This window comes from Rosa rugosa, chromosome 5 (assembly GCF_958449725.1).
Source record: "Rosa rugosa chromosome 5, drRosRugo1.1, whole genome shotgun sequence".
NCBI classification, from domain to species: domain Eukaryota; kingdom Viridiplantae; phylum Streptophyta; class Magnoliopsida; order Rosales; family Rosaceae; genus Rosa; species Rosa rugosa.
In genome coordinates, this window is record NC_084824.1 from 16,446,704 (window position 1) to 16,470,750 (window position 24,047).

At 39.5% G+C, this 24,047-nt stretch overlaps 8 protein-coding genes across 8 annotated transcripts; 3 read left to right on the plus strand and 5 right to left on the minus strand.

Annotated features, from left to right (window-relative positions):
* Positions 1 to 2,749: 2,749 nt before the first annotated feature.
* Positions 2,750 to 3,244, minus strand: LOC133709221 (uncharacterized). Its single transcript, XM_062134883.1, has 2 exons — positions 3,078 to 3,244; positions 2,750 to 2,998 (listed from the first exon to the last, which is right to left on the minus strand). The coding sequence occupies exons 1-2, from the start codon at positions 3,216 to 3,218 to the stop codon at positions 2,792 to 2,794; spliced, it is 348 nt and encodes a 115-aa protein (XP_061990867.1). The 5' UTR covers positions 3,219 to 3,244; the 3' UTR covers positions 2,750 to 2,791.
* A 2,507-nt stretch (positions 3,245 to 5,751) lies between these two features.
* Positions 5,752 to 7,933, minus strand: LOC133710284 (uncharacterized). Its single transcript, XM_062136320.1, has 4 exons — positions 7,681 to 7,933; positions 7,220 to 7,356; positions 7,083 to 7,140; positions 5,752 to 6,953 (listed from the first exon to the last, which is right to left on the minus strand). The coding sequence occupies exons 2-4, from the start codon at positions 7,288 to 7,290 to the stop codon at positions 6,408 to 6,410; spliced, it is 675 nt and encodes a 224-aa protein (XP_061992304.1). The 5' UTR covers positions 7,291 to 7,356; positions 7,681 to 7,933; the 3' UTR covers positions 5,752 to 6,407.
* A 3,642-nt stretch (positions 7,934 to 11,575) lies between these two features.
* LOC133709999 (major strawberry allergen Fra a 1.07-like) lies at positions 11,576 to 12,370 on the minus strand. Its single transcript, XM_062135969.1, has one exon. It carries the CDS (start codon positions 12,280 to 12,282, stop codon positions 11,800 to 11,802), a length of 483 nt encoding a protein of 160 aa, XP_061991953.1. The 5' UTR covers positions 12,283 to 12,370; the 3' UTR covers positions 11,576 to 11,799.
* A 578-nt stretch (positions 12,371 to 12,948) lies between these two features.
* Positions 12,949 to 13,682, plus strand: LOC133710032 (major strawberry allergen Fra a 1.05). The gene has a single exon (XM_062136004.1). It carries the CDS (start codon positions 13,083 to 13,085, stop codon positions 13,563 to 13,565), a length of 483 nt encoding a protein of 160 aa, XP_061991988.1. The 5' UTR covers positions 12,949 to 13,082; the 3' UTR covers positions 13,566 to 13,682.
* Positions 13,683 to 14,516: 834 nt separating this feature from the next.
* LOC133713059 (major strawberry allergen Fra a 1.08-like) lies at positions 14,517 to 15,581 on the minus strand. The gene has a single exon (XM_062139185.1). It carries the CDS (start codon positions 15,207 to 15,209, stop codon positions 14,727 to 14,729), a length of 483 nt encoding a protein of 160 aa, XP_061995169.1. The 5' UTR covers positions 15,210 to 15,581; the 3' UTR covers positions 14,517 to 14,726.
* A 321-nt stretch (positions 15,582 to 15,902) lies between these two features.
* On the plus strand, positions 15,903 to 16,628 carry LOC133710017 (major strawberry allergen Fra a 1.05-like). The gene has a single exon (XM_062135987.1). The coding sequence runs from the start codon at positions 16,020 to 16,022 to the stop codon at positions 16,500 to 16,502; it is 483 nt and encodes a 160-aa protein (XP_061991971.1). The 5' UTR covers positions 15,903 to 16,019; the 3' UTR covers positions 16,503 to 16,628.
* A 1,264-nt stretch (positions 16,629 to 17,892) lies between these two features.
* Positions 17,893 to 18,697, minus strand: LOC133712767 (major strawberry allergen Fra a 1.08-like). Its single transcript, XM_062138880.1, has one exon. The coding sequence runs from the start codon at positions 18,580 to 18,582 to the stop codon at positions 18,100 to 18,102; it is 483 nt and encodes a 160-aa protein (XP_061994864.1). The 5' UTR covers positions 18,583 to 18,697; the 3' UTR covers positions 17,893 to 18,099.
* A 1,621-nt stretch (positions 18,698 to 20,318) lies between these two features.
* LOC133709972 (uncharacterized) lies at positions 20,319 to 22,584 on the plus strand. Its single transcript, XM_062135936.1, has 8 exons — positions 20,319 to 20,695; positions 20,782 to 20,912; positions 21,012 to 21,089; positions 21,198 to 21,242; positions 21,352 to 21,396; positions 21,511 to 21,562; positions 21,777 to 21,873; positions 22,249 to 22,584. Exons 1-8 carry the CDS (start codon positions 20,374 to 20,376, stop codon positions 22,412 to 22,414), a joined length of 936 nt encoding a protein of 311 aa, XP_061991920.1. The 5' UTR covers positions 20,319 to 20,373; the 3' UTR covers positions 22,415 to 22,584.
* Positions 22,585 to 24,047: the final 1,463 nt, after the last annotated feature.

Below are 24,047 nucleotides of genomic sequence, written 5' to 3' on the forward strand. Positions count from 1 at the left end.
TTGATTGTTTGTGTCAATTGCCAAATTTGAGCTTATATGATGCGAACATTAGACTGCCAATTGGATTGGGTTGAATTTAGTTGCGCCGTCGTTTTTATTCTTCGAATATATTAGCTAATCCAACATGTCTGAGATGCTAAGCCACTTACTCTCACCCTTGTACAGGATCCGGGTTTGCAGTGTTGTACTGAATTAGGACATTTATTTTCCTCGCCTGCAAGAATGTCGTAGACCGACGACAACTGCCCTCTTCAGAAATGGTGTCACTTGTGCGGTCAGATTCAGCCTTATGCGAGGGGACCTATGGCCGCAGAATGCCCACCTCGTGTAGGTGAACACCCTCGTCAAGCACCACCAGATGAGAGTCCGAGATGCCCTTTATGTGACGGAAACATGAGTATCATGGCACATTGGGTGCACAAAATAAAGAGGGAGCGGCCCTATTGGCAGTGTTGTCGAACTAATGTGACCATGGCCCTGAACTGCTAACTTGCATTAAAATCGACATTGTTACATTCACAACAGTTATGCAAGCCTAATTTGTTTGGTTCGTTTGCGTTGCAGGGGTACCCTTATTGCAGGGGTTATCGGTGGGTAGATGAAATGGCGGGAGGATCCACGGTGTGTAATATAATCCCTACGCATCGCATCTCTTCACAAGTCCTAATGACCAAAAACCTATTAGTTCATACAAGAATACTGGGCTGTACTGACAGTGGTGCGTCTCCGAAATGCAGGGGGGAGAATTGGAAAACCGAATGCGTATGCAGAACTCACGATGTATGGACCTAATTGCGAAATATTCCGCCGCCTGATGTGTTCCTACATATCACAATCTGAGGACAATTTTGGCAGGCCTTATTAGTACTGCTATGGGTTCCCGGTGAGTCTGTAATCTACAGGGACTACGATGCTTTATGTGTTTGGTTATCTTTTTAAAGGATGCGAATCTGGGCTAACATTTCTTGGAACCATTTGGCTACAATGCAGGGGCCGACGGTCCACAGACCATCATTCATTTGGGAAGATGAGTGCAAGATCCAGTGTGCGGGTTTCAACGGGTTCACTGAGTATGAAGAACCTGAGTAAACGCCTCATGCCGTTCCGGACTGCAATGCCTAGGGTTTCATCCTACTTGTCACGGTACTACTCGCCGTAATCCCCAAATCATGTACAACTTTCAGTTATGAGATGTAGGAGTATGTATTAGTCATGTAGATGTTGGGAGTTCGTTCTGTATAAACCTGGTCTAGTTGTTTTGTGGTCAGCAAATTCTGACTAACTCTTCAGCTGCCTTCGGTCTTTAACTGCTTCTGGAACTCCACAATTTCAATTCGTAATAAACACGATCATAGAATGTGCATGTCATATGGTCATTATGGTCTGTGTTTTTTTTTTTTTGTTTTAGTTTTGATTTCAGAATATGGTTCCATTTATTGTTGAATCATGATACATGATTCAATCCAATTGTTCCAATTATGGTCTAATTTTTATTCAGCCTGATCATGTCATTCAAAATAAAAATAACAAGGTCACAACGATAGTCTTGGGCTCTTAGGGAGTGCCCCATTTGGACCCATATGCCTGCGGCCCAGTATAAACCTATAAGTGACCCACCGTCATCCATATCTGAAATAGAGTAACATCAGTGTGTCAGCCCAGCCCACCAACCATGTCGACTGCATTAAATCAAGGAACAATACATGCATGCAGTTGAGCTACAATTACTATGTTCAACCATCCTACCTAATCCAACCAACCTTCTTTAACATCCATGAATTCGACTGGTATAAAAACAGGGACAAAGGTTGGGGCATTTCACATATAACTGAAGCTGGGTTATGGGGAGCAGGAGGGATCAATCAGTTTGTGCTTCTGCAGCGACAGGGAAAAAAGAGCCACCCCCAAACATGGTGTGGTGCGATGACGATGACCTCGCCGAATCGTCAGTGCCACGCTTGCAAGGAAATAATGAAATCATCTAGTTACCTGGGTGGTTCCAAGCAGCCGAGACGGCACAAACGGCTTAACATTTGTCAGGGTTCAACATAATTCAACGTCCCAATCGGCCATGGCGCTTGGGAACGGCCATCTTCATGATAATGGTAAGGGTTCACGTCATGTGCGGCCTGCGAAGGAAGACAAACAAGGCGCAAAATATTCATGCATCAGAAGCCGTGGCCGTAGAAGAAAAGATGTGGAAATTATGGATGCTGGAGCAAATGAAGTGGATAAATTTGATGCCGGCGAATGAAGCAATGAATTCCTTGTAACAGACTATGTTTTTGGACTCAGTTTATTAGTTTCGTTGTTGCTGTTTAACATGTCATCGTCAACAACTGCAGTAAAATCGATTGTTCCTCATTTCCTTCTTTTCGTAATAATTCCTCATTTCCTTCTCTCCGATTATATTATTTGGTTACCAGTGATCAAGTTTCACCTGTATATATCAACACAGGAAAAGTTAATCCTTTACTTCTGTACTCACTGCCAATGCATGGGAATGAAAATAATCAGGAACTTCGTATTCACCCTGATTGTATTTTCTTCTGCTTACCCGCAAACCACAACCGAACAACAGTTAAATTGCTAACGGGGAATAATAATAAAAATTATGTCTTCAACATGCAAATGCAATACAACTAAAAATGAAAACGACAGTTTAGTAGGATTATTGACGAACTCGTGCACATCGTAACTGTCCCTACTTATAACAGGTTTAAAACTGCGGATAGTCCATCGCAAAAAAAGGATGACAGATGGGCTAAACACGTTCATCTTCATTGGGAGATCAGCGCCTAGCCCGGCGTGGCTTGAACTTCATGCCTGCCACTGCAACAACGCCACATGCATTCACTGATGCTGATACCCCTCCTTCGGCTGCAACAGCGTTCGGGACCTCCTCGGCAGCTGCTTGCCACACCAGTTCAGCCATATCATTCATCGGGTGATTCACAATCTCAAGTGCCAAGCGAACCCTCTGGTCACCGGAGTTGAACTGAAACAGCAAAAATTATGTCACATATCAACCTTATGCTCGCACGTTCACATAACCTGGTTCATGTGTCAGTACTCACCCCTTGGTACCAGCGCTGGCGGTAAAACTGCATGTTTCTAATGACAAAAATTCCCGAGTCTTGGCTGGTGGGATGGATAGGGCTTCTTTCTGGATACGTGATGGAGAAAGACCCAAATTTCGCATATATGGCAGGTGACATTCGAATCTCGTTGCCAAAAACCTTTTCAACCAGTGACATCTGTTCACAGGGGAACCGAATTTCAAAACATGGCTCACAGGTAATCTCATAATACAGTTTTCAAATTTATGTGCGCCAAAGTAGGTATTCACCACATAAATGTACAACAGGTTGGAATGACTCACACATGCTATGGCATAATCCTCCCGGCGTTTGTAAGCAGACATATCGGGGTTGCTGTCTCATACTTCGCATTGCCCGTTCGGTATGTTCAGGACAACCAAAACCAATGCTTCATTTCAGCGTCATGAATGGGAAAAAATATCTGCGCACATGAAATAACTTTTCACAATGACGTACGTACATTATACCTAAACCTGTGAAACAAGTAATTCATAAGTATAGAATCGACCTTCTGGAAAGACAAGAATCTACCAACGAATCTTCTCAATCAGCACATTTTAATGGTAGAAGGCACAACCCCTTGAACATGCATCCCTGATGAACACTCCTTCGCAAGTTCCTGAAAAAGTTCAAGACCAGTATGTAGATTAAATCAAACAATATCGGACTCTATAGAATTCTTTAAAAAATGGTTCGACCAATGTCTGTGAAACATACAGAAAATGAAGTAGGCATGAACCAGTTGTTGGAACCCCGATCAAACAAGTAAGCAGCAGTTATGTTCACAACCTGTGTGAAAGAAACCCCATTTGAATATAATTAACTCAAATCTGACATCGTAAACAACGTTTTCAATCATATTGTAATTAAGTGAAAATGGGGATGGAGTCAGCTACCTCACTACTCAAGCACTGCATTGGTGACAAGCAGCTCAGATCCCAGCGAGAGACAACCCATCCCTCTCACCTAGCGACCTCATTGTTGTCATGAAAGAAATCCAAAGATAATTCAACATGTGCGTGACCAGGCTTAGAGACAGTGGATGGATGCTTACTAAAGTGTACGAAATTACGCACACGCTGTGGGATGGATCATATATTCCTATTTAAGCATATGGCCGTGCAAACTGTTTATTGCATGTGATATATTAATATTCCACCTTCCAAGATGGTTGTGCTCTATTAATAAAGCAAAATGTGCTCGTGCCATCAAATTTATGAGAATTGTTACCTCCCAACAGTGTCTTCACCGGTGACCTTCTTGCTGAAGAGATAGGTCAGAAGGTGGGAATCGCTGTACGAAATCTCAGCCACCACTGGAAAGAACCCTTGCCCAATATTTTGGAAGTCAGTGCTCTGGCTACCAATTGTGTCGTCCTCATTGAGGACACCCTGTGGATGTTAAATGAATACTTAACTCAGCATTACAAACAAACAAATTACAGCCTGCGCATAGATGGCAAACCAACAAGAATGCAAGAGACAATTGATATCATTTTACCACTAGTGTAGAATTGCCCAATATAGACATGGAGGAATTACTTACAATGTCAGATTTACTTTGCCACATCTCACCATGATGTAGACCAGCTTCTGTGTGGTGCTGCTTCTGACCAGTGACAAAACCATTCTTCTCTTCAATATTACCAGTGTACTCCTTATGGAGGTCCTCAAAAACTTCCTTAATCACCTCTGCCACAATCTGGCCGATACCCTCAGCCTTCAGTTGGTGAAGAGATGTTTCTAGCGTCAAAATTGCACTCCTCAACCGGCCCATGTCTGGTTCCAAACGACCAACCGTTGACTTCAGATTTTCTACCTCCCCTCTCACAGTTCCTACATCAGACCTCACTTCTGACAAGTCCTCCACTACAGTAGTTCTTATCCCTGTACTAGCATCAACGGATCCCGACATTTGATGGGTCGTGTCATAGAAGCTCTTTTTCGTTACACGCACACTCTCGCATCTAAATCCGCCCTCCCTCTCAACTTCTTCCAGAACCCTCTTTACCTCCTTCCTGCCCCAAGTCATCACTGGGTTATAAATCCTAGGAAATAGTAGAATCCCCTTACCGACAACGTCCAGGTAGAACAACTGAAGGAACAGAATGTAACCTCCTACTAGACCATAACGCAGCGCCTGAAATGATGACACCCCTGCAACCAACTTCGCAAATGCAAGCTTTGCCCAGTTTTTGGAAGACAACGCACCTGGATCCTTCAATGGTATAAGGTATTGTTCATCCACGTGGGCTCCCGTTACTGGGCATAACAGAGTTGCTAGGGCATACAAGGCAAAGCCGCAGGGCCGGCTCTCAAGCTGTGCAACATGAGCGACAGCACAGGGCCCCCAATTGAGAGGGCCCCAAATTTTTTTTTTTCGGTTTTATATATATATTAAAAATTATAAATAATATAAAATAGGGCCCCCATGGTCCTCTACTCCTCTTGCTACGTTCACCTCATCACCTGATACCCTCTTTAGAGGGCCCAATTTGTTTAATGGTTTTATATTTAATATATTTAATAAAGAAATATTAAAATCTTCAGATGATGTGAAATTGGGTGCCTACCTCTCTATCCAGCCACACAAACACAAACACAACCAAACCTTATCTCCTCTTTTTTTCTGCGTTCTGTGAGTCTGTGACTTCTGTCTCTCCTCTCCTCTCCTCAATTCTCATCGACCAGTCGACCTCAATACCTCTCTATCCAGCCACTCAAGTATGATACTATGATTGAATCAAATTAATCAATGTTTGCTGCGTTATTTACTCGATCCCGTAATGATTCTTTGATGGGTTATTCCTAATGGGTTGATCTGGGTTTGATTTGGTTTCCAGATTACAAAGGTCTAGGTCAGTTGGCCATCTAGCAATTTTGTGGGATTCTAGAATTGAGAAATTGGAGAATTAAAGTTAAAGTTATTGAAGTCTTATTTGCGATCAACTATGTCACAAGAAAGACTAAATGGACTTGCTTTGATTTCGATTGAGAATGAATATCTTGGAAAAATCAATTGTGATAAGCTAATTGATCAGTTTGCAGGTAAGAAGGCAAGGAGATGGATTTTCAAATGAATATCAATCAACACTGCTAGAATGTGTTATTTTGAGGGTTTCAGATCAAAGCATCTTTTTGTAATTATTTTTTGCTGCAAACTTTATGTTTGTATTGAATATTTAGCCTTTTTTGTAGGCTCATCTAATGATATATATTGATCATACATTGTTGGTTATTTGATTTTACATTGTGAGTTTGTTCAAGTATAAATTTCATATAAGATTGAAGCTAGGAGGGCCGCATCTTAAACTTTCGCACAGGGCCTTCGAAAAGTTTGAGACGGCTCTGCAAAGCCGACCTTATATGTGTCATCAACCAATTCAGATTCAATGAGCAACCTACTCAGTCCACCTATGGTTATCTCGCTCTCCTTCCCTGCTATCTCCCTCTTCAGCGCCAAAATTTCATGCTCAACGGTGCTTCCTTCAAAGTCTACATCACACCCTCCACTTCTGACTCCCATAATGCGCCTAAAGTCTTCCTCACTCACTGTCAAGTTCCTCCCGTGTATCTTGATGCATGAGTTGGCAACGTCAAAATTTTCAACCAGCATTTGGCACAATGGGAGGTTCAATTTCGTACAGCGGATTTGGTGCAGTGTCCCAAACCCCATTTCATATGTCGCAAGTATCTTCTCCTTAGACAGGGAAGACATAGTCCTTCTGAAGTGTTTTCCACGCAATGTTGTTCGGATGGTGACCTCATTCTCTAATGCTTCGTTAAAAGCAGGGACTGTCTTGCAGTCATCAACTGCCTTGTCCGTTGCCACTTCAACAGCGGTATCAATGACCTGATACATGTTTGCATAAAACAATGAGGAACCAACATTATAAGCATGTTAACACCAAACATGTTCTGTGATTCTGAAAGGTTTAACCCCTAAAAGAAAGCTACAAACAGTAACACAATAACAATTCACTTTATTTTCTTCCTCATACAATCTGTTTTTCCACTTCTGGCCACTAGTTTTGGTTACCCTGTCACCCAAAAGAAAATCACCTTAATAGCATGCGGTTATCTGGTAATGGCAACATCCAAACACTGTTATTTACTTACTTGTCAATCATAAAATGCACTGCTTTCCTCCTTCCACAATCATCCGCACCTCTCTTCTCTCCGTCTTCCATTTTGCAGTTCCTTTCCAGGTACTCCCCAGCCGCCTACCTCAATTACTCGGTACCGTCAAACCAATCCTGTGTAAAGTTCACAACAACTCTTTCACTTATCGAATACTTATAAGTTCGAATACCGGGAAAGGGACTTCAGTGATTCCTAATAGATTAGCAGGGGTTCTATTCGGTTTCACCGCACCCTACATAATTTGTAATTCTATTCAACCCCTCCGACTTCCAATAACATGATGAAGATAGTATTAAGGATTACATACCACATTGGGAGAAATGTATCCAATTAACATGATAAAGAAACTACAAAGTGTGGTTCCTAAAGGGTACTTCCACATAAATTAAACGTTGCAATCAGCCAATCCTCTCCATGAATAGATACGGATTACATACCTTTCTCCGTTGTCTCAATAGGCGGCTCCGACCACGGGTTTATAGACGTCCTCGTCACGGGGATTGTTTAATAATTCCTTCTCGGTGATTCAGATCGTGCCGTAATCCCTGATTCCCGCCCGATTCAAACCCAAAATATTCTTCCTCCTACGATGATTTACGATCAACGGCCTTCAACTTCCCCAATCTGCAACTTCTTCAGAGTTTCAACTTGGCCGATCTCACTCCGATGCCATACTAGACTCATAAATATTCTCCCCTCATCTAAGCGGTGGTCGTCGAGGACACGTCGCATGTCTTACCGACCCCCACGAATTGTCCATTCTGCCCTTCCATTCACGCCGCAGTACAAGGGTTTTTACGCTCGCCATGTCAGCTTCCTACCGTGGACTTGAAATGACAGTTATGCCCCTCCGTTAACGGATGTAAGGGGCGTAACTTACGCCCGGCGTAGCCAAGAATTCACCTCTCAAATGGATGTTCTGAAATTAGACTCAGCTTAAGATCGGCTCAGTAAATTAGTGCTACGCGCTGCGAGTCACACTCTGCAAACCAGAGAAAGAGCTCGTCTCACCAATATAAAATAAAGCAGCTGTCAGTTTTTTTAAAGGCATTTAGCAATGCGTTGAGCACAAAGCGAACTAATGATTCTGTTGCCATTTACTAGCGCATACAGTGCTAATTTCTTGAAGGTTGCATCTACATGGGTGCCCCAAAAATTAGTTTTTGAAATGCAGAATGCCTTCTCTGATAATTGAAAGTTCATATCTAGATCATAAATGCCTTAAATAATGCAGCTTGCCTTCTCTGATAATTGAAAGTTCATATCTAGGTCATAAATGCCTTAAATAATGCAGCTTTGCTGTAAAATTTGATCTGAAGAGTTTCTAATGCATTAGCCAACCTATCAGCATATTTATGAAGGTAAATGAGATATAGAGATCATAATAAGCTAATGCTAATTAAAATTTGGCTTTTGTTTGTGGTCTTGTGGATTAAGACTTTACAAAATTGTGGATTAATAGTTAGTTACTGTTAAAATTTGATTTGGCATCCTACTAATGGAGTTAGAGTACTGCATGTTTCCATTTGGTTTATGTTAAGGAATGAACCAAACCTATTGCTAATAAAGATTGATTACCACTGAAACATTCAAAAGCCTTTATCTGAACTGGTATAATTTCAGTCAAAAGAAGAGATGCTTGCTTCAGTGGGTCTGTGAAAAGTTTGTCGATGAGATGTGGGATGTGGGATCTATCAATCACAAAAAGTAAATGAACATGCATGACTTTTGTAGTTTGTTTCTGATAACAAATTTATTTGGATGAAATCGGTTTAATTAGGATGTCCGATTTGTCTCTTCGGTCATAACTCATAACTGTCAAGTCTATATACCATAGAAAACTTCTGTTGATCATGATCTTCTTGATATATTGTTTCATGCAGTATTTAATACTCTTTGTCTATAAATTAAAGGTCTCTTTATATCTTTTAATCTCATAATAACTAACATCACTATGACATCTTTGATACAGAGGTCTAAGATATTTGTGGAAATTAAAAACCTAAAGTTGTAACTCTCCAAGTAATTGTTCGCTCAAAAATTCATTTCAGCCACGTGTCCCTTGGTTAAGGGCTTCTTTGGCTTACATGTTTCCTTCGGTTTGGTGACGTATGATGCGAGGGTGCCAACTCTCGAGGTTTTGTTATAGGATGTTGTTGAGTTTGTGCTGATATGACTTCTATCAGTTGATTGTGAACCGATGAAGGATCAATCTTGGTTGTGGGGTTCTCTCTGCCCTTGTATGCAAGAACTTTAACATGGATCGGCTTTACTAGCCAGAATCTTCATGCTGTGTAACTTGTGATTGATGTGATAGTGTTGGTGATTATAATTTTTATAATTTTCTTAATATGATATGTGGAAAGTGTATAAATTAAAGTGCAAGCAAATAAAGTGCAGTAAGATAAAGAAATATATATATATATATATATATAGAAACCACAGGAAATAAAATGCAGGATAGTAACCAACAAGAAGATAAATTACAAGTACGTAAAAAACAGCAAAATAAATTGCAGAAAAGATAGACAAATACCAATAAAGAAAAATGATAAGATAATACACGTAAAAAATGATAATTGTGTTGCAATATGTTGAGATAAAATATGCAATCGTGTTTGGTTAAGGACCTCTGACAAAGATGACTATAGTCATTTATTTTTATAGTGAATGATAACACTACTGAATAAAGAAAAAGACACAATCTCAGCCTTGATTGTTGAGATTGATTACAAATAAAATTCAAATTGTTTAAATCCAGAAGCTAATGATTCCAACAACAAGATCCCTTAATGCCCATTCAAGCTGATTTCTCCAAATTTGGTAATGGCTCTCTGAAAGCATTATCTTATGCTACAAATTTAATAGCTAGTTTTTGTAAATCTTTAATATGCCATGACCATTTAGCTGTGATCATTAATGCCGCGGTCATTTATTACTCCGCAACTATTCAACTGTGGTCATTGATTATGTCTTGTGGGCCTGACCCACCTGTCTGCCATGTGGGTCTTGCCATATTTAGGTTCAAACAGTAATTAACGCTCGATGAAAAAAAATGTGGTTTGCAGGTTATACATTTTACCAAATTGCAAATACGTACTTAGTCAGGAAACAAATTTTCAGTTGTACGTGTTGTTGAAATTTAAAACACATTCAACCAAGACCAGCCTTCAACATGCATGAGATTGAGTGGTTTTTGTTCTGGAAACATGATATTTAGTGTTACAAGTTAATTGCTCTTTTCACACGATATCTTATTTATCTGGATTTATTATCTTTGAGTTGTAATGCAATCTATTAAGGTTAGTTTCCCCAAACTTCTCACAATAGAGTTTCTCCTTGTGAAAATTGTGTCAGACTGATCAAAGTAATATCATTTATACTGATTGTTATCCTTAATATGATAATCTCGGAACATGCTCATTTCCACTCAAAAATTAGTTACTGATTTTACTGAGTAATGTGACTGATGATGGCGGACGAAATGAGATGGTAATGCATGATTATGTATCCTTGTTTTGATTCTGGTACATATAAACTCGAATTCCCGACCTTATATGCATTTTGCCTATGCGCTTCTGCCTCGATCACTTAGCCGCTCTAGCTCTTTAATCAAAGTGTTAATATCCAGTTGCACACCTCCAAATAACTGCAATTAATATTAGTAAAGGAGTTCATTAATCCTTCAATTTTTATGTTGAGTTGGTCAAAGATTAAGCTGTAGATAAGAGGCATGTATATGTAACACACATATCTCACAGATTACAGTAGTACCGGCCATGATTGAGGAGAGCAAGTAGTCTTATTGTTAGGAGTCTTACCATTACATTAAGTTTTCATTTTAGTAGATTGAGCAGGGATTAAAATTGGTATTGCAAAAGTCTGCGTACAATCCGTTCGGCTAAGCTTGTTCACTAAACTCATAGTCTTAGTTTTATTGAAAATGTACTTGATTAGCATCAGGTTAATGGGATGTAGTGATCATACATGAGATGGGCCAATAGGCGGTTGTCTAAAGTACCAAACCTGTAGGACCCATGTTTTCTGTTGTATGTGTACCCCTTGCGGGATTGTTTGTATCTCTCTGGGCTAGCTTGTCCGTATTAATAGATTTTCCCTTCTTTGATAAAAAAAAAAAAAAAACATGTTCCATATCGAAATATAAGAAGAAGGAGACGAGTAAAGAGGTACAACAAAAGGGTTGCTACAACCGTGCAAAGTACTTACCTGGACGGGGTCAATGCATGTGTGATCAATAAGATTCATGGCCTAGGCTAATTTGAATGTATACTAAAGTTAATCCAGAGATGTAATTTTAAAATACTAAAATAACGGGCACTCCGCAAATTTGCAAAGATTATAAAATGATTTATTCTTTACTTATGTAAATGAAATCGGTCATTACAATTCACCATAAACGAAAGGCAAGCAAAAACAAATGGCTTGCCAGAAATGAAAAGGAAAAGGCAAAATATCGAAGCCACACCAATTACCAAAGGACAAGACACATAGATTATTATCCATGATATAATGCAGTATCACTCTCATGGTTCGATTTAGTTGTAAGCATCAGGGTTGCCCAAAAGGTAGTTTTCAATGATCTTGAATAAACCAGCAGCTTTTTCTTTTCCGGCCTTAACGTGCTCTTCCTTGATCTCAACCTCACCTTTGCAATGGTAGTTGCTGGTGCTCTTAATGATGGAACCTCCACTTGGAGATGCCACCAATTTAATCTCGTACGAAATTTTCTCAACTTTGTCTCCGATAGCATCCCCCTCAATAATGCTATAGTTGTAAACAAAGTTGTCTTTGTCAAGTCCATCAATCTGATGCTTCACATAGCTGTATTCGCTGCCTTCACCGAGGTGAATCTTCTTGATGGTTCCTACTCCTCCATCTCCCTCAACGATTTCGGCACTCTTCACAGCCTGTGGGGCAATTTTGGGGATAAGGTTATCAGCATCAAGAACAAAGGCCTTGAAGAGTCTTGGTGGTGGGATGACGGAGGTGAACTCAGTTTCATAAGTGAACACACCCATGATGATCAAAGAGCTTAAAATGAGAAGATTGAAATGTGCATGGAAGAAGCTAAGAGAATGTTGATATCGGTGTGAGAAAGTGTGAGCCCCGGAGGTGGTATTTATAGGTTAAGGTCGAGCTCACCCTCTAGATCAACTTTGAGCTACGTACGAAATCGTATCAAAAAAAAAAAAAATTTGACCTACGAAATGGGAATATTTCAAATAACTAATATAGTTCCCATATAAAAATAGACTTTCAATGAAAAATCAATGATCTATGGCTCAAGTCTAAGAAGGCACCTCAGATGGTTGTTAATTCTAAGATTTGAAGACGCAATTTGTCATCCTAACGTGGAAAAAGGAGCATTCGGACGTAACATATTGATTGCAAGTACAAGAGAGGAATAAAATGGATAGCCAATGTTGACTTCCGATCCCGGCATTACTTTGTGAAAACACCGAAGGAAGCTACTAAAAATTCAAATAGAAATTGAAATAAGACCATCTAGAACGCGACCCCATTCTCTCTGTCTACTATAGCCAATTGGGAATTATAAATTGATTTGGGGTGCCTTCTTTGACCATTTTGAACATAATCCAAGAGAATGGTACAACTTCTACAGAGACACTTACTAGCTCACACAAGGTCACAAGCTAATGGTAACCTTCAACCAGCTCATACCTCAACTCATGAGTAATCTATAAATACCATCCCTACCATTCTCTTCTCTGACAACTCAAAACTTGAAAACTTCTCAGACACCAATTCTCTTATTACTCTTCTTTCCTTTCATCATTTCCCAATTTATAATCTGATAATGGGTGTGTTCACTTACGAAACCGAGTTTACATCCGTCATCCCACCACCTAGATTGTTCAAGGCTTTCATCCTTGATGCCGACAATCTCATCCCCAAGATTGCTCCACAAGCAGTTAAGTGTGCTGAAATCATCGAAGGAGATGGAGGAGTAGGAACCATCAAGAAGATCACCTTCGGTGAAGGCAGCCAGTTCGGCTCTGTGACCCACAAGATCGATGGGATTGACAAAGACAACTTTGTCTACAGCTACAGTTTGGTCGAAGGAGATGCCTTGTCCGACAAGATTGAGAAGATCTCTTATGAGACCAAATTGGTGGCATCTTCCGATGGAGGATCCATCATCAAGAGCACCAGTAACTACCACACCAAAGGTGATGTGGAGATCAAGGAGGAACATGTTAAGGCTGGAAAAGAGAAGGCGTCCCACCTCTTCAAGCTTGTCGAAGGCTACCTCTTGGCCAACCCCAATGAATACTGTTAAACTTAATTGTTATCAGTTCGCTGTCCATTTGTTCTGCTGATGTTCCCGTTGGAACATTAAGCGATTGAATGTTGTAATTTTCTATGAAATAAACAAGCTTTAATCACAATTTGGAAATTCGTTGTTCAATAACTCCCTACTAGGCTAAATTATCAAATTGCAGCTATAATAGATATCCTCAAAGATGGTCCAGAAGCACTTTAAGAAGGTTGTTCACCTAGTATTATTCAAAACAAAAACTGTCACAAAAGCACCTTTGCAACAGTAAAGATTTGTTGAGACTTCAGAGTATTTAGGACAGTTAGTTCTAGAGGTAGCAATATTGGTAGAAGTCCAAACAGTCAGAACTATGAAGAAATCAGTGATGGCAAACTTGTGCTCGATATAATTTGCTGAAAGTTGGACTCACCATCAGTAAAAGCTTTTGGTAAGACAGATTGTATGTAGTGATCGAGTCTATCATTCCTTATCTTTCTATAAAGAGTCATCCTTTCTGAATCAAAATGGTTATGATATTTTGAAAAGACTAAAATTTGTTACTATTCCATTACTTAAATAGAAAACTGTATTCATGTCAACATCTAAGCCAGATTAGCCAACTCTAATACTGTTACATTAAAAATTATAAAGACTTTGAGTGGTCATTAACCAGATAACTCTTTACCAGATCATATATACCACTTCATTCAGGGTACACTTGACTCCATCCCTGCTGGTATATGTTCCTTTAGCTTCCATCATAATTACTGCATTCCGAACCTCAAAATGATGTTCCTGGAAAAAATAGAAACAACTCAAATAAAGTCTCACATCAACCAGTTAAAAATACAATAAATGTTGCATTTCTAACCCATCTAATCTGTTTGCAGAAATTGCTCATGAATTTCTTACAGTTACACACTTACAGGCCAAGCACTGACAAATATAAGGTCAAAAACTAAACACCGCTAATAAGTATAAAGATGATCATACATTTTATTCTTTACTGAATCAAATGAAATGTAATACGTTACAATTCGTCATCACTGCGACTGCAAGCCAAAACAATCTCTGGCTTGGTAAGATAGAAAAGGAAATGAATATCAAAGCCACATGCACCAAATATATAAAGAACATTACACAACGACACATTGTAATGCAGTAGCATTATCATAGTTTGATTTAGTTGTAGGCCTCAGGGTTGGCCAAAAGGTGGTTCTCAATGATCTTGAACAAACCAGCGGCTCTTTCTTTTCCGGCCTTGACATGCTCTTCCTTGATCTCAACCTCACCTTTGCAATGGTAGTTGCTGGTGCTCTTGATGATGGAGCCTCCACTTGGAGATGCCACCAACTTAATCTCGTAAGAGATTTTCTCAACTTTGTCTCCGATAGCATCACCTTCAATTATACTGTAGTTGTACACAAAGTTGTCTTTGTCAAGTCCATCAATCTGATGCTTCACATAGCTGTATTCGCTTCCTTCACCAAGGTGAATCTTCTTGATGGTCCCAACACCTCCATCACCTTGAACGATTTCAGCACTCTTCACAGCCTGTGGTGCAATCTTGGGGATGAGGTTATCAGCATCAAGGACAAAGGCCTTGTAGAGTCTTGGTGGTGGGATGACAGAGGTGAACTCGGTTTCATAAGTGAACACGCCCATGACGAAGATTAAAGAGCTTAAAATGAGAAGATTGTAATGTGGAAGAAGCTAAGTGAATATTGATATTGGTGCGAGAAAGTATGAGCCCTGGAGGTGGTATTTATAGCTAAGGATGAAGCTCACCCTGTAGATCAGAGCTTGAGCTTAGGCAAGGGGATTTTTCAAAGAATTAATATTTCTATGCGAACTATTGTTCAAGTCTAAGATGCCGCCTCAAATGGCTGATTCTATGATGTGAAAAACCCAAATTGTCATCGTAACGTGGAAAACGAAGCACTGATTTTAACTGTTAGACTTGCATTTTTGATTGTGAAGTACTAGCTAATAGCTCGAGCTTTGCAGTCGATATAAGCAAAGTAGAGCAACACCATCAGAATGAGCAAAGTCTAGAAACAAAGAAAACTGAAATGGAACAGCCAATGTTGACTGCCCGACATTATTTGTGTAAACTGAAAATTCAAAGAGAAATTGCAAAGAAGAACATCTAGAACCTGACCCATTATCTATTTGTCAACTAAACCGTCCAAAGCCAATTAGGTACATACAATAATTGGGACTGGGGTGCTTTGTTTGACCATTCTGGATAAGTACAGCTTGCATCTACAGGGACACTCTTAATTCACACTAACTGGTCTCCATATAGGTGAACTTCAACCTCATAAGTCATAATAACACATCCCTTGAGTAACCTATAAATACCACCCGTAGCATTCTCTCCTCTCACAACTCAAAACCTCCTCTAGTGCCTAAACACCAATTTCCTTTTTACTCTTCTTTCCTTTTGATCATTTTCCAACTCATAAGCTGATAATGGGTGTGTTCACTTATGAAACCGAGTTCTCATCCGTCATCCCACCACCAAGATTGTTCAAGGCTTTTATCCTTGATGCCGACAATCTCATCCCCAAGATTGCTCCACAAGCAGTTAAGTGTGCTCAAATCATAGAAGGGGATGGAGGCGTAGGAACCATCAAGAAGATCACTTTCGGTGAAGGCAGCCAGTTCGGCTCTGTGACCCACAAGATCGATGGGATTGACAAAGACAACTTTGTCTACAGCTACAGTTTGGTCGAAGGAGATGCCTTGTCCGACAAGATTGAGAAGATCTCTTACGAGACCAAGTTGGTGGCATCTTCCGATGGAGGATCAATCATCAAGAGCACCAGTAACTACCACACCAAAGGTGACGTGGAGATCAAGGAAGAGCATGTCAAGGCTGGAAAAGAGAAGGCGTCCCACCTCTTCAAGCTTGTTGAAGGCTACCTCTTGGCCAATCCTAATGAATACTGTTAAATTTCTTAGCAGTTTGTTGTCCATTTCTTCAGCTGATATTCCAGTAATGCAGTTGGATTGTTGAAACATTGAATGTTGTAATGTTTTCTATGAAATAAAAAGCTAAACCAGCACTTTGCAAATTCATTGTTCTGTTAAACCTAGTTAAGATAAACCATCATGTTACAACTATAGAAAAAAAAAAAAAATCCTGAAAGATAGTCAAGAAGAACACCCTTGAAAAACCAAAAACTATCACAAAACCTTCGCACAGAAATGAGTCATCAAGACTTGGAGTATTTAGGCAATTGGTAACTGTCCAAACAGTTGCTGAAAATTACAACTCACCATTAGTAAAGATTTTTGGTAATGACTGTTTTATAGCATGGAGTCAATCCTTTCTTATCTTTCTATAAAGAATCAAAATATCTTCTCATGATTTTATGAAAAGACTGGAGTTTCAGTCTAGCTAGTATCCCATTACTTCAACTCATTAATCAAAACTACATAAAATATCTGGTGCTTTCTCTGATCTAGCTGATGATAGAAAGCAAAACCCCTAAAATAAGAACTTGGGGAATTCACTTAACCAAGAATGTGAAAAACGCTACGCAAGCCAACGTACCTCAAAGTTTCAACGATCCAATCGCTTGCCTTCGAACGAGAAAACGTTCTCAAAGTGTTGCCGCGAGATGTGCTCTTACAATTTACGGCACATGCGTTGTTTTTACTTCGGTGGTGTGTTTGCTTTGGTTTGGGTCGTATTGGGGCTCAGCAAATTGTCATGGGCCGGTTTAATTATACACAATTATTTTTGCCACGGAATTTTGTTTGGTGACTTTTGCCAACGAATTCTACTCAACGAAAAGTATTTGTATTTTTGTATGGATTGAGTTAATCTTATCTTTCAATAAAGAACTGAATTTGTTTATGGTACATCAATAATTCAATATACTGATACATCAAGTAAAGTAGTTCCATTTAAAGGTAGGCTGACTCCATGCATTAGTAAACTAGTTTGAGAATATTTTATCTTTTAATTTTTGTATCAAAGTAAATCGACTAAATCTGTATAATGATATATTGTAGAACTTCTCTAAAGAATGAGCCTCTCCTAATCAAAATGGTTATGATCGATGAAAAGACTGGAATTTTAGTGAATAAGATTCCTCTAGCCAGATTAATTGGTCAATTCTAACACTGTTATATTAAAAATTAACAATTACTAAAGACTTTAACCAGTCACTTGCCAGATAACTCTCTACCTGCAGACTATATATACAACTTCATCAAAGGTCCAACTGACTCCCGGCCCTGCTGTCCGGTATATCATATATGTATGCTTTCCATCATAGTTACTGCATTTTGAACCTCAAAATGGAGTTCCTGGCAAAAACCTGAAGACCACAGATTTGTATGAAGAGGAACAAACGTTTTATTCTTTACTTATTCAAATGAAATGTAAAAACTTCACAATTCGTCATCACTGCGACTGCAAGCCAAAACAATCTCTGGCTTGGTACGATAGAAAAGGAAATGAATATCAAAGCCACACCAAATATATAAAGAACATGACACAACGACACAGTATAATGCAGTAGCATTATCATAGTTTGATTTAGTTGTAGGCCTCAGGGTTGGCCAAAAGGTGGTTCTCAATGATCTTGAACAAACCAGCGGCTCTTTCTTTTCCGGCCTTGACATGCTCTTCCTTGATCTCAACCTCACCTTTGCAATGGTAGTGGCTGGTGCTCTTGATGATGGAGCCTCCACTTGGAGATGCCACCAACTTAATCTCGTAAGAGATTTTCTCAACTTTGTCTCCGATAGCATCACCTTCAATTATACTGTATTTGTACACAAAGTTGTCTTTGTCAAGTCCATCAATCTGATGCTTCACATAGCTGTATTGGCTTCCTTCACCAAGGTGAATCTTCTTGATGGTTCCAACACCTCCATCGCCTTGAACGATTTCAGCACTCTTCACAGCCTGTGGGGCAATCTTGGGGATGAGGTTATCAGCATCAAGAACAAAGGCCTTGTAGAGTCTTGGTGGTGGGATGACAGAGGTGAACTCAGTTTCATAAGTGAACACACCCATGATGATGATTAAGGAGCTGAAGTGAAAAAATTGAAATGTGGAAGAAGCAAAGTGAATACTGATATTGGTGTGAGAAAGTATGAGCCCTGGAGGTGGTATTTATAGCTAAGGATGAAGCTCACCCTGTAGATCAGAGCTTGAGCTTAGGCAAGGGGATTTTTCAAAGAATTAATATTTTTCATGTTGAATTATCATTCTAGTCTAAGATGCCGCCTCAAATTCTAAGTTGTGAAAAGCCAAATTTCTCATCCAAATGTGGAAAAAGGAGCACTCACTTTTAACATGTTAGACTTAACATGAAGTCTTTAGCTAGCTAAACTGTGAAAGTTAACTACTGGAATTTCAAAGAGAAATTGCAAATAAGAACATCTAGAACATGATGACCCATTCCATCCAGAGCCAATTAGGCACGTACTATAGTATAACTGGGGCTGGGGTGCTTTGTTTGACCCTTCTGGATATATCCAAGAGAATAGTAAGTACGTACAGCTTGCATCTACAGGGACACTTAACTAATTCAAAGTAGGTAGCTATAGGGTGCGTTCAACCTCGTAAGTCATGACTCATCCCATGAGTATCTATAAATACCACCCATAAGCCATAGCATTTTCTTCTCTCACAACTCAAGACCTTCTCTAGTTCCTAAACGCCAACTTCCATATCACTCTCTGTTTCAGCATTATCCAAGTCATAAGCTGGTAAAGGGTATCTTCACTAATGAAACCGAGTACTCGGTTATTCCACCACCGAGTTCACCTTAGTCGAAGGCAAGCCGTAAATTCGAAATATCAAAACAAAATTCATATGCTATGTCGTTTCTGTCAATAATTTTCCGAAATATTTCATTCATTTCCATGAAGTTCTTAATTTCTGAAATATGTCCACATAAATAACATATATATATATATATATATATATATATATATATATATATATATATATATATAATTCACACTGAAAGTGAAATTTTGTATGTTATCGACAATAACTTTTACTTCATAGAGAAAATATTGTCTTATGATCTCATCTGCAATCACGGCTGAATACACAAGGAAGACGCGATGTGCATATGTGTCAAAATGATTTTTGAGCCACTTTCTTAGAGTATTGGCTCAATGGATATAGGAACTCAATATAGTGATAACAATAACACTATTCCTCATGTAGACAAATAAGATGCACAATTTATACTTCCCTCTGCTTCCAAACCGACATGATTGTTTCTGTCTAGCAGGGATGACATCTCAGCTGAAATTTTGAAAGAACTGTTACCTTCTGCAAACAATGAATCTGACATTACAGAATCAGCTAAAGACTCATCCGAGTATCTGATGTAAAATAGTTAATCTTAACTACTAGCATCAACTATTTTTTGCCAAGTCTAACCGGCCATTTTTTGCACTATGTACATATACACCTACTTGGCTAACATGTGTAGTTTTTGGTATCTGGCTAAGGTACCATATTTGAAATCTGTCGAAAGCACCAGATTTTGAAACATGTAGAACCGTGTATAATGTATATGTAATATTGGATATCAATTTTTGAGACAATGTACGATATAGTTTTAAATTCAATCATATTGGTGATGCCTTACACCTAGTAATAATGAAAAAAAATTAAATAAGGAAAAATTCTTCTATGCATGGACGGTGCAAGTAAACGAACTGATCCCAGCCATTATAGAAAATTAGTCGATGATATCTAACCGTCCATTAATATTACTCTCGCTCAAGCGCACGTCATTCAGTCCCCGCCGCTGTGTTCGTTGTCTCCGTTGCTCACTTGCTCATGACTACCACTGCTCTCCGCCCCTCCCTCCCTCCATCTCCTCAATCACTCGCTCCCGGCGCGTGTCCTCACCGCCAACCTCTCTCCCACTCCCACTGCCACCTCACCTTCCCAACCCTCCACAGCTCCACCCACACTCCACTCCTCCGCTCCTCCCATCACCGCCATCCATCTCCGGTCGCCATGTCCTCCGATTCCGGCCGATCAGTCTCTCCGGCGACTCAACCCCAACCGATCGAGCTCAACGACGAGTCCGAATTCGAAACCATCGTCTCGCCCGACGGTTACATCTCCATCTGCGGCTTCGGCTCTCTCCTCTCCGGTACGTAATCCGTCGTCTTTTTGGTCCCTGTTTGTTTCCGTACGGTTACCTGTTAAACGGTGCGGTGTGTGTTGTTCGGGAACCAGAGAGAAGCGCGAGGAGTACATTTCCGGAGCTGATCAACTTCAGAGCGGCGCGGTTGAACGGATTCCGGCGAGTCTTCGCTCACATGGCTCCGATTTTCTTCGAGCGTGGCATTGCCAAACCTGAAACCAAGGTAGGTGAAAGAAAATCAAACAAGAAAGCTTGACTCTTGGTCTGAATTCCAAATTCTAATTTGAAGTCATTAACTTTGTGATTTTGGTAAATGTTGCAGGAGATTTCGAGTTTGAGTGTGGAGCCTTATGAAGGCGAAAGCCTTATAGTGACAGTGTTTGAGATTGAAAAATCGGAGGTAAGAAATTAGGACTATATGTGTTTCAGACTTTCAGTGCCTATTGAGTGTTTGAGATAGAAGGGGAACTAGTGTGAGCTAATCTCAACTTATTGTTACGTTACTCAGATTCCGGCTTTTATCAAGAGGGAGCCTGAATTTCGATTCCTAGCGGTAAGTAACTAGAATGCTTCCTACATTTGCTTTTTAATCACCAAAGAGAAAAAAGCAAATGTTAAAAGCCTTCGCGTTTTAATCTGGAATTTATTTGTTCCTCCTGCAGGTTCTGCCTGAAAGCCTTGATGGGAAGCCATTTGATAATCGAGCGGTGAGTGGAAAATGTGAAATATGTGATACCAATGATTTAACTTGCTCTGACCTGGTTTTGGGTTTAGTTTGGTTATTGGTGGTGTTGATTTATTGGTTTGGGGTATCTACGCAGGTGCTTTGTGCTCGTTATAGTGATGAAGAATTTTTCAGAGTCAGATGCAAAGGTAAATCATCCCTAGTTTGAGTTTAACTGCTTCTTCCATTAAATTGGTAATTAAACTTGAAATGATTATAGATAGTGTACTGTAACACAAGTGTAGTTAGCTAGTAGTTTTCAGGTAGCATCACTAGATACAAAGAAATAACGCATGGTTTTGGTTGAACTGTTTTGATTTTGTTATCCAATACATGCTGCTGATTTTTTCTCTCTGGTGTCAGGAAGTAAGGAAATGTATTTTGAGCTATTTGGGCAATATAACATTGATAAGATTTGGAGGGATGATATCTTACCTTGCCGAACTTACCTTCGTCACTGGTAAGTATAAATCTTTTAATGACTTCATTAGTTCATTGTACTTGCATTAAAAGTCATATTGGCTCTGTAATTGATTGGTAGGTTAGTTTTAACTGGAGAAAGATGTGGCAGAGACCATTGCATTGTTAGTTTAGTAACTTTATGCTGCAGGAATCCATGCCTTGTATCCATCTTCATTACATATTTTGCTAATACCTTTTGAACTGTTACCGACTTGATTTTGTCTTTTCTCAATTGCTTTTCTGGCTCTGAATGAGCGAGCTAATCTACTTATATGCTGTAGTTACTTGAGAAGTTCATATTCTGCGTCTGAATAGTGTTTGCAATACCAACTTATATGATGCACACTAAATTGGTTTAAGTATTCCTTTGTAGTGTGTTAGCAGCAAAGAATCTCAACGATATAGCATACAACAACTTCTTGGATCACACTTTCCTTGGAGACCGTAAAACAACCATCCGCAAGTACTTGGCTACAACAGGTTCGGGAATCATGGAAGAAGAGCCTCCGGAATCCCTCAAGATCCGTTACGGTGGTTAACATAGATAGTTAGGACCAAGTATTTGCAAAAGAAGTCGTCATGTTTTGAACTTCAAAGGTCTGACATTGGTTTTTTTATCTCGCCAATGCAGAAAGGGGTTAATGCTATGAGTTGCCCTTGTGACATTATGTTGAGTTTTGTAATGTATATGATTAATCCCAGTTTTTCCCTTCTCCTTCTTGAAACATGCATGTGAAATGAAAGTTTACGTCATACTGAAATCTGTTTAAAGATAGAGTCAGATAAACACAGAGGTGTATATAGTTCACCAGTAATGAGTTCATCTTAAGAATAATACATAGAGAAGGGATTTGTTTCGTTTTTCCATGTTGGGACAGAGCCATAATATATGAAGTATGAGCTATGAAGAAACTACTTTGTCATCACCAATGTGTAGTGAAAGAGCAAGAGGATGCTTACTAAAGCAGCGAAATACGATAAAATCAACCCTTAACCTGTCCTGTCAAGGGTGGATCGACCTGTTAATGACCCTAAAGAGATGGCGGGTCGTGCCAATACCTATGGACAACGAACGCACTTGCTCGAACCCTACTTTGGTTCCGAGTTTAATTATTGTAAGCCTCGCCCTCTAGGGGCTCTGATGAACAAGTACTGGATCTTTGCAGCACACCGGAGTTTACCGTATGCTCTGAGGCCATCGAAGAGTTCACATACTATATCGTCTGAGGCTGCCGAAGAGTTATTAATTGTGTAGAAGTGATTGAAATGTTACATCGCTTGATACAGAAACATGTTTAATATAAATCACATAAGTAATGAGGGTTCCTTTCAAAAAAAAAAAAAGTAATGAGGGTTATTCTTCTAATGCTTGCAGCTGGAGTTTAGGATTTCGTGACATTAGGGTATAGCTCAATTACTGATATATCTATATATCTATACATTACTTTTCAGATTTTAGGTTAATATTAGTTATCAAATTCTTTGTAATGGAGCTACCAGGTACAAGATAGTAGGACCTAATTTGATATCTTCAATAAGGAGATTTTGTCCTCTGTATAGTGATTACAACAAGTGATTCCATCCCACATCGTCTAGTTGGTCAAAGAAATGCCAAGGGGCTGCCTATTAAAGTAGAGAAGCAGATGAAGATTAATTTAACCTGTCCTGTCAGGGTTGAGGGTCGACTCGTCAATGATCGAAAGTGACGGCGGGTCGTGCCAACAACTATGGATAACGAACACACTTAATTGGGTGCGAGCGTCTCAAGCCCTACTTAGGCAATGAGTCGCCCGTCAATTTTTGAAAGCCTTGCCTCTGTGGTAGGGCTCCAATAAATTTCCAAAAAAATGTTTACAAAATTCTAGTAATATATTCTAATCTCCGAAGAATCTATTTTTTATTTTTTATAAAAAATTGCAAATAACCCTCAACAGTAAAATTTGGTATTTGGATCTTACGAAATTTCTATTTTTATTCTCTATAATATGCTTTTCTTCAACCTCGCCCATTAGGCAGAATCTGGGCACCATACAATACAAGATTGCTCTCCACTGCATAATATTGCTCTCCACTGCATAATGTCGATAATCTAAAATATAGGACGAAATGAGTGTTTGTTTTGCCTAAAACATGGCATTGAGCAATGCATTGAGCGCAAAACGAACTATTGAG